The sequence below is a fragment of the Seriola lalandi genome, unplaced genomic scaffold (genome assembly GCF_002814215.2).
Source record: "Seriola lalandi dorsalis isolate HSWRI2012SDOR001 ecotype SW California unplaced genomic scaffold, Sedor1 jcf7180002054554, whole genome shotgun sequence".
Taxonomy (NCBI): Eukaryota; Metazoa; Chordata; class Actinopteri; order Carangiformes; family Carangidae; genus Seriola; species Seriola lalandi.
The window spans coordinates 354022-363792 of record NW_019525107.1 but is presented as its reverse complement, the minus strand read 5'-3'; the positions used below and the strand labels follow the sequence as shown (position 1 = coordinate 363792).

The following is a 9771-nucleotide window of genomic DNA, read 5'->3' as shown; positions in this document are numbered from 1 at the left end:
GATGATCTCTAATCAATATTTACAAAAGGCAGTGATCCATGTAATGTGTTTCCTGCTTTAGTGTGACTTTGTAAACCAGGAGGAGAACTCAGTGGATGATCGCTCCTCTGTGATAGTTTTTACCAGGTGTCTACAGGATAAAAGCTGCTGGATTTCTTCACATCCCCTAACAGTGAAGGTCAACACAGACAGGAGAGCACAAACACAGAACCCAGCATGCCAAGCTGCACTTTCACTTCACTTCTAAAACAGGAACTACTCAAGATTTCATTTTTTTATTGTTGTAATGTCACTGTTTCAGAATAATGTCACTCTTTTTTTGCGCTTAATTTAGGACAGGAACTAAAAGTGTAGCATGCAGTGGGTGAAACCACAAGCTCAGCGACCCAGTTGAGTTTTCATGAGGAAGCTCAAAGCAAATATATTATTTTACATATTCCAGTGTATTGTTTAGATTTTGGATTTAAGTAATGAACTTGATGAATGTTGGTAAAAGATACTTTACAGTTTTCACAATGATTATATACTGCAATAGATTCCATTTACAAATACATGTGTATGTGATTGTGGTTTGTTCCTCTATACAAGGTTTACATCCTCTCATGTCTCTTTGAATTTTTCCAAATTGAGGCCACCACAAACCCCCCCCCCATAAATCTATGTGAAAACAGGAAAAAATACAATAAATAAGAAATATAATCAGTTCCAGGTGCTGATTTCGAAGACTTTTCTGTGTATTTACATGATCTCTTTGAAGTCTCCAAACAGGTCGGGCAGTCGGCTTCACCACCTACGTTGCTCTTGGTTTGAAGACCTGATGCGAATAACCTGAATGATCCGGGAAAGAGACAAAACAACACAGAATAAATCTATTCAATTCAAAGAGTTGTTCATTTGGAAAAAGTCAACCCACTCCATGTAGAAGAAACAAAAACCTATGCAGTTTAGAAAGGCTGCTGTTAGGGGAAATGGTGCCTCAGAGCACCTCGCCCACAGTCTGTCCACAAACATGACTAAACAACAGCCATCTTTTAGTCAGAAATGTCAAATACCCACAGAACTATATAGGGTTTTCACACTGAATATAACTTATCTCTTCAGGATGTTGACTTGGATTGCATTAGATGTTACAATACCGAGTGAAGTGGCTACAGAGTCAGACAGACTAATCCCTCCCAGTTAAATGACTAAATTGATTGCTTGCAATAATGTCCTCTGACACTAAACTTGACATTTGAATTTTTAATAATTGTGCAGACACCAGATTATAACAGTAATAATCTGGTCTAATATGATGACACTTCACTTTAAAAAAGAACTCGACCAGATTTTGCTCTGTTCCCGTTTGGGTTTGTTTTGAGCACTGTAAGTGAGAGTTAGCACTTTTGATAATTGTGAGTTTGAAAAACCCTGTTGATGACTCAGATGTAGTTACATAATTCCTTTTGCAGGGTCAAAACTAGACCTGAAACGATTGACAGAAATACAACCAACAACTGTTTTGATAATCGATTAATCATTTCAATCAAAACAAGCAAAAAAACTAAAAACATTCTCATATGCTACTTTTTTCTCTCATGTAAAAGTTAAATACCTTTTACCTTTTGGACTGTTGGCTGAACTGAACAAGACGTTTGCAGATGTGCTTTAAGAAATTGAGATGGGTATTTTCTGTTATTGTTTAAGGCCAAATGTTAAACTGATTAATGAAAAATTATATTAATCAATAATGAAAATAATTGTTAGTTGTAGCCCTAGTTTAAAACGATTCTATCTTCACTTGACCAAGAATTCTGCTCATATAAATCTCTGCCTTCGCACCCTCAAATGTTGACTAAAACATTTTGTATTGTGCTTGCTCAATTATGTGGTCATTTATTTATGTCTGTATATTGCTGCTGCCTGATCAGTCTCAGAGTTAAAGGGTTTTGTCTCCTCTGCACCTCTGTCTCGAGGTTCCAGTTAAGTACCACTCTAATTATAGATATTTCAACAGAAGTCTGTCATGCAGCTGTACTTTCCGTTCAAACCAGGTGAAGCCCAAGGAAAAATCGCTCTCTCTATTTAAATAAGTGGAAGTAAAAGTTCACATTCTTCAGCCATGTTGTTATCTGCGATATAACCACCAATCTTGAGCATTCATGTGTCACTTTTGAAAAACAGACAAATAAATACATATTTTGCGAAAATCAAATCTTTTCTTGAGGCAAGTGTCCTCCCAAGATGAATGACAGCATTTCAGTCATTTCAGCAAATGACCCAAAACAGCACATGTTTATGTTCAAGTGACAAAGCTGTCTAGCAGCTGTAGTAATTATCACGGGAACAAAGAAGGAATGAAATGTTATTATGTTGTTATTATACAACAACAAAGTCTGCATATGGAGGATGTTGGGGAGCATACATGGAGGAATAACTGAAGAGGCCTCCAGGCACAGGTCCAGGAGCCCACATGGGTCAGACCCTCTTTAAGTGACTTTTAACATTTCTTGTTGGAAAGTCAATCAGATTACTTCAAAGAAATTCTGAATGTCCGCAAAGAGACGCAAAATGACTACAAAGAGATGAACATGCCATGAGATGACAATTTACATGCCTGTGCTCAGGGGCCCATTATTTCATAATCCATCCATGGTTGCATTAATAGATCAACAAAATATTGCACTTTAAAGGACCAGTGTGTAGGATTTAGGGTGGATCTCTTGGCTGACATGGAATATTATACTCATAATTATGTTTACATTTATGTATCAGTTAATCGCTTGAAACTAAGAATCGTTGTGTTTTTGTTAGCTTAGCATGAGCCCTTCATATCTAGACAGGGAGTGGGTTTTTTTCCATAGAGCCCACCATGTTTCTACAATAGCCCAGAGCGGACAAACCAAAATCTGGCTTTAGGGAGGGTCTTTCGCTTTTTTACATAACCCGAAGGCCACCGCCCACGCGCTTGGAAATGGATGGGAGGGATATTCAGTTGGCTGTAGTCTGCAACCTCGCCACAAGATGGCACTAAATCCTACACACTGGTCCTTTAATACAGGAGATCGCTGTTTGTTTCCTCTTTCTGACCACAATCGTTCCCCAATCTTAACCAGGTTTCCCTAAACCTAGCTAAACTTAATCATTATGTTGTCACAAATTCCTTTTTTATTCGGTCATTATTTGTTTGGAAAATGATGTTGATCGGAACAACTCAGATTATATTATTACTGATTATCATTCTTTATCATCTCCTTGCAACCTGATTAGTGTAACTCTCTTTGTAATGGTTGTCTCGCCTTAAGCTCATAAACATGCAGCAGCAAGGCCCTCCCCTCAAGTTTTTTATTTTAAATTAGTTTATAAATGTGGTCTATAAACAATTCACTTGAAAATGATAACATAACCTGCAACAAATCCATATAGTGCATGATAAATAGATAATGCAGATAAATAGAGTTTATTTACCCAAATGCTGATTACACACAAAAGGATTTTCACGATGCTCACTGCCACATAGCCCGTAATGCTCCATATGACTGGCAGGTCCTCGACTTGAATCTGGCAGGATAGGATGGACTGAGTCGTGTTCGACACAGTTGCCATTGTTGTCAGTTCAGGCTGGGTCACACATTCTGTTTTGAACAAAATTAAAACAAAAATAGAGGAAATCAGTGTATGAATGAGATATTTCACTCCAAACCGGTATAAATCTATTACAGCAATAACTGTTGGTGTATTCCATTGTCAATTGAACATGTTTTTTTTTTAGCTGAGTTTAGCTGACTGATTTTATCAAGCAAAGGTATTTGTTCATTGGTAGACATTTATTCAGAATGAATGGGAGAATACCTTTCCAAGCATACATGCGTATGTCACAGTGGAAAGAAAAATGTCAGTGTTTGAGGGGATGGGTAATCTTAAAGTAGGTTTCCTGCTTTTTAATGTGGCTCCGCACCTTCTGTGTCTTTTTTCAGAAGCACAAATTAGGTTAAAGTAGACAAATTTGGGACCATAACTCATAATGTTGCTTTGGCTGTCAAAATTCATACAATTTATAGTGATAAAGGTCTGAGTTTTAGTGCATCTTCAAAAGCTATAACAAGAAATCTCTAACAGGCTTATTTTTGAGCATTAGACATGTATTTAGCCATCTATTCTTATCATATTGTAATATAATGGTATATGTGACAATACATTATATCTGACATATGGTTAAATGGCAAACAGTTAGATTCCAGTCTTGTACAGTACATGTTTATTTGATAATGTGCAGTCCGTGACAGAATTCTGAAACTTTGCTTGTGAAATATGAAGGAATAGAACCTGCTTTAGCTGCCATAAAAAAAATTTATGCATTAAAAATTCAGAGTTTAAAGATGACAGTAAAGAAAACCTGTCCACACACTCTCCTGATACAGCTGATACTGAACTCTGTACAGATGCTCCAATGATGGTCGAAATTAAATTCAAAGCTTACCATGAACTGTAAGGCTGACTTTGAAATTCAGATTTTGACGTCCTATATCCGCACTGATGGCACACTCGTAGGTTCCTGAATCTTCAGGTTTCACCCTGGGAAGCAACAAACTGTAATTTTCTCCAAACTGGGCCACAGAAGTGGAGTCATAGGGATACGTTATGTTTTCACCTTTATCTCTCCTGATAATGCCAACTTGTCCCTTGTCCTTGAGCTGTACAAAGAAACAACCAAAAATGTTTGGATCTCCATATCAAATGAAAGGAAAAGTAGCGGCATACAAGATGTAACAAACTATATCTCTGGCTTCATTATAGCTTAAATTTAGCATAATTTATGCCTGAAAGCCTGAAATGGGTGACTGACCTTGTACCATGTCACTGAGAGGAAATCCATTTTGTCAATGTCATCACCTGAACACTTCAGTGAAACATTTTGACTGCAGTGGGCTTGAATTCCCACCTGACTCTGGGTTGTGTAATGCACCAACAGCAGCTGAGATGATCACACCACAGTTACAGACAGATTCAAGTTTATTAGAGACATTTGGCTCAAAGTAATCCGGTACAGTCATTCTCAAGGCCGTTTATATTGACAGATGTTGATTATTTCATCTATCATCTCCTCCTTTCTGTATAAAAGTTCTACAGCATCACTCAAAAAAGGATTAAATTGACCATTGTAGCCCTCATGAAGATAGAGTGAAATCTTGATGTAAAATGAGCTTGAATTGTATACATAAAAAGTCAGATTTAACTCACCTTAATGAAGAATATCGTGTGTGACATCTTTTACCTTCACTTCACTTGAAATGGAGCCACAGCTTCCTGTCAAAGGCACATATTTGAAGCACTGAGGTATTTTTGGGAGGTATCGTCTAAGAAACAATGCCACCATGTGGGTCTTTAGAGCAGTGCATCATTACTGTTTTACTACTGTTACAACTCATGATCATATTGTTTTTAACAGAACAACCAAAACATTTGAGCTTTGGATCACTTCCTTAAAGATGGAGTAATCGATTCTAATCCAATACACTTTGTCAAATTCAGTAAATGTCTGTGCACTTGCTGTCTGTTCTGTGTGTGTGTGCAAAACAGCAGAATAAATGAGTTTTTAAACAATAACATAGCAAACAACTATTTTCTAAGTAAAGATATAGTGGAGTAATGGCATCCTGAGCAAAGAACGAATTCACACCCCCTGTGAGCTTGTAGTAATCTGAGTTTCTCTGTTTTTTGTTTTGTTTTGGTAGCCAGTTCTGCAGCACGTGCATGTTGTATTTATGTTAGTGCATGTGAGTCCCTCCTGTTAAACTGTTGGCCCTCCCTAAACTGAGTGTTCATAAACACATAGTGAACGCCCACAGGTGAGCACAGTACAGTATGCATGGTTCAGGTAAAAGCCACCTTCCAGAATTTCCTCCACTGAAGAAACCATGTTTTTGTCTAAAAAGGCCTCCAACAAAGAAAGAGATGAGACCAGAGCACAGGCGGACTCACGGATGGCCATTGTCCTGTCAAAACATCCATAAAGATTTAAAGATTTTTACAGGCTCCATCAGTGTTATCCGTGTGGCTAAGTCCAAGGCTGAATTTCTTTCCCAGTCTGAATGTGGAGGCAATAGTGGTGTGGGTTTTCCCAGATGGAGATTTCCTAAATGGCTTTAGCTTGACTCAGAAAGTAACTTTATTTAGTTATGCTTCTTCTTGTGTGTTTAGTGACTCTTTCACTGTGTTAATGAGACCTTGCTGAGTGAGAATGTGAAAGGGGTGGGGGGTTATTGCAGATGAAGCCTTTGCTTTGATCTAAGATGCTGGTGGTATAGTGCAACATCTAGTGGCAGCGACAATCACTTGTGGACTATTTGTGATTTGACCAAATGCTTTAGTGGTGCAGTGTAATTTCCTCAACTCAACTATATGAAAGAAGCAAACAAAACAGCAAAAGGAAACACGAGATGTGTAAATATTATACATGCAATACTATGCACATATGAAAAAAAAAAGACTGCAATAAGTAGGCCTAAGAATAAGGATAAGATAAAATACAGGATATTTTAATTTTTATTTGCTAGACTGAAAGCGGAACCTAGAGACTTTTTATGCTATATTTGATTAAAGTGGTTCAGAAATCTGTATCGCTGTCCAGAGGGGAGGATGTTTGGTTTTAAGATGGACTTTACTTAATTTGTCAATGAGATGCTCTCTCTCACTTACTCACTTACTCACTCACTCACTTACTCACTCACTCACACACACACACACACACACACACACACACACACACACACACACACACACACACTGAGTTATGAGGCTGGCTCATCCTGTTGTTTTCATCTCAGGGAACTCCCCATTGTCTTCCATCAAGCATATTATTTGTATGTGTCGCTCTTGTTGACAAAGGAGGTCGATATATGGTTATTAATAGCAGACTGTCTTTATGGAAAAGGGAAGAGTGAGGTCTTTGGATTCCACCATCTGCATTAAACAATGCCTCATTCAGCAGCAGCTGGCACAGCAAGCTCAACATAGAAATTTACTGATGTTACAACAGAACATCAGTGGAAATGAGGATTTTTTTGGCCGCGTCCTAAATTGGACACCAGTAACTGCAGCTGTGAGAGGTTTTAGATTTCTGACAAAAACATGATACTCCACATTCTTGACATATCTCTCTGTTGTTAGTTAACACAAGGGTGCTGATATACCACTGCTGTTTAATGAAGCACCAGAGAGTGTTATATTTATACAAAGTATGTGTTATAAGCAAAAAAGCAAAAAAAGAAAGTGTGATTTTAGAAAAAATATCTGCGACAAAAACTGCTGAAGTTCATCAAAGTTGGGATTCTCTGAAGGTTTAATTGTGGGTGTAAGTGTGAGTGAGTGCATATGTGACGTGTGCATGTATGTGTTTGATTCTGGCTCTCCGTGTTGTAGCTAAAGGGTGTTGCACGCCACAGTAAATCCCAGACGTTGTTAGCACGCCCAGCTGCTAGAGCAGGTCTCCATGTTTCTGTCAGCGAGGTTGTTCACTGCACACTCTTCAGCCTCTGATTGAGGAAATCCTCTGACTGTTTGCTCTGTTCGCTGAAATGAAACGTCCCAATGGTTCCGCCATCTCTCCCAAAGGCCCCACGCACAGACACTTTCCCATGAAGAGTGCATGCTTACTGGGGTTTGACAGATATAAAGCTCTTTGATGAACCAAAACAGCACCTATGTTTCTGAATCTGATCAAATCTTTCTCAGTTTAATTCAGTTCATACATCATCTTTATTGTCCCAAAAGAGGAAATTGTTTTTGCAACAGGGAAGTGTTAAAACATAAACACAATTAAACACAATAGAACAGATTAAGACAAAACAGCAAATAAAAACCACAGCAATAGGAACGGGCACGTTCCTATTGCATATTTACGCTACATTAGAATTAGGAATTAAGAAATAATTCCTTAAAGAGAGGATGGTTCACATTTGGTTGTGATGGCTTTCAGTGTGAATATTAAATCTCAAACAAAGAAGGCTGCTGCTCCCCACTGATTTGACTGCATTTCAATTCCTGCACCAACAAATTAGTGAGAGTGATTAGTAAGATAAAACAAACCCAAATTTCTGTCAACATTAAAACCATGTAACCTCCCACCCCTGAAAAGAATTTAAGTTTTCATTTAAGTTAGTTAGTTAGCACTTCTTTCAGTGTGAATGACCATAGTAAAAGAAACTCTGGAAAACTTTAATGCCCTAAAACTAAAGATTCAATTAACCAAAATGGTTACATTGAGAATCCTCCACCACATCAGCAGCAGAAAATAACTTAACTTCCTGACACTAGTGGAAAGTAACCTTTGGGTTAACTGTTCTTAAGTGCAAATTTGAGGCATTTTACCCTCAATTTCTCATGCTACTTTAGTCAGAAGGAAATATTCTCCTTTAACTTCACTGCATTTATCTGACTGCTATAGACATGTCTAAGTTTATCAAATACGACATTTATAGATCAAACTACAAGACAGTAAAAAAAGAAAAGAACTTAAGCTTAAAATGGAGTGTTTTTATGTTGCATTATTGCTTTTACTTCAGTATAGGATCTGAATACTTCCTGCACCGCTGCTGACTGATATCTCACATGTAGTAAAACAACAATATAAGACTGATTCAGTAAATTGTCAAATCAAAACCCACTTCTTAATTAGAAGGAGCACACACACACACACACACATCTCAAACATCTTTTATAATAAACATATGCAATTCACACCGACGAGCACTTTTATGTTCACTCAGAATACAGGGATTTCTACTGTTACATCTTGTTTAGGTCTATTGGATATGACTGTAACTGCCTGACATGATGTCCTGCCTTTGTGGAGGAGTTGAGGCTGCAGAGCTGCATCATGCTGCCTGTTCAATTGTTTACTTAAGGAAGCGAAAATCCCTTTAAGTCGGTATCGCTGGATTCTCACCTCTGCCTCTTTGGCAGGCTGCTGAGTACTAGGGGTTGATTGTCGGAGCCTGCAGCAGAACGGGGCTATGTTCCGACGATCTGTATTGTTCCCTAATTTCTTCTCTGGGATTTCCTCCTACCAACTCCCCACACCCACCCCTCCTATTCACTGCGCAGCCCTCCATCATCCTCCCTCTGTCTGAAGGCCTTGCCAAAGTCTCTGGCACATGAAAACAATTGTTCTTGTATGTTTGAGGAGACACAATCAGCTCCTCAGACAGGGCCCCCACCCCCACCCCCCACAGAAGCTCGGCTGACGGTCAGGCAGACAGACTTCCTCCTCCGCCTCCTTCTCTTTTCGGAAAAGTGGTCATGTTCAGTTACATCGGAAGTGAGGTATCTGAGTCTTGAGCCACAAAAGTGACTCAGAACCATTAATATTTTTGACATGCAGGTGGAGTGAGGGGCCATCTCCCCAGCCAGTGAGTGTTTGAAACATGCTGAAACAGACTCTGAGAGCAAGAGCTATTAAAAATTACCATGTGCAGGTTTGTTTCTAACAAGAGCTCTCTGGCAAGACTACAAAATCCCGAACATAAGCACCCATCTGGGAATCAGGACTGCGCTCCCAGATGATGTTGAAAAAACGCTTTACATCCTTCCTGTTTCTGGATCATCTATTTTAGATTTTTTTTTTTTTTTTTTGAGGCAAGGACAGAAACATGTTTCAACAGTCAGTCTGAGGAGTGATTTTGTGTTTAATCTCAGAGACATGGCTCAACAGGACTCATGAATTCGTTCTTCCTAAATCTGTTTCCTCTTCTGCTTGTTTAGATCACACAACTGTTATTCAACATGAACACA

At 38.6% G+C, this 9771-nt stretch overlaps 1 protein-coding gene across 1 annotated transcript; it reads right to left on the bottom strand.

Annotated features, from left to right (window-relative positions):
* Positions 1-259: 259 nt before the first annotated feature.
* Positions 260-5296, bottom strand: LOC147818597 (uncharacterized). The gene is made up of 5 exons (XM_087176436.1): positions 5221-5296; positions 4826-4954; positions 4460-4673; positions 3448-3614; positions 260-828 (listed from the first exon to the last, which is right to left on the bottom strand). The coding sequence occupies exons 1-5, from the start codon at positions 5245-5247 to the stop codon at positions 784-786; spliced, it is 582 nt and encodes a 193-aa protein (XP_087032562.1). The 5' UTR covers positions 5248-5296; the 3' UTR covers positions 260-783.
* Positions 5297-9771: the final 4475 nt, after the last annotated feature.

What these genes read in the sequence shown, in the direction of transcription:
- LOC147818597 (XM_087176436.1), bottom strand. Translation starts at nt 5,247, where the DNA reads ATGTCACACACGATATTCTTCATTAAG. An exon ending in AGTCAGCCTTACAGTTCATG is followed by an intron (nt 3,615 to 4,459) that starts GTAAGCTTTGAA and finishes TGTTCAAAACAG; the next exon opens with AATGTGTGACCCAGCCTGAA. An exon ending in TGTGTGTAATCAGCATTTGG is followed by an intron (nt 829 to 3,447) that starts GTAAATAAACTC and finishes CGGATCATTCAG; the next exon opens with GTTATTCGCATCAGGTCTTC.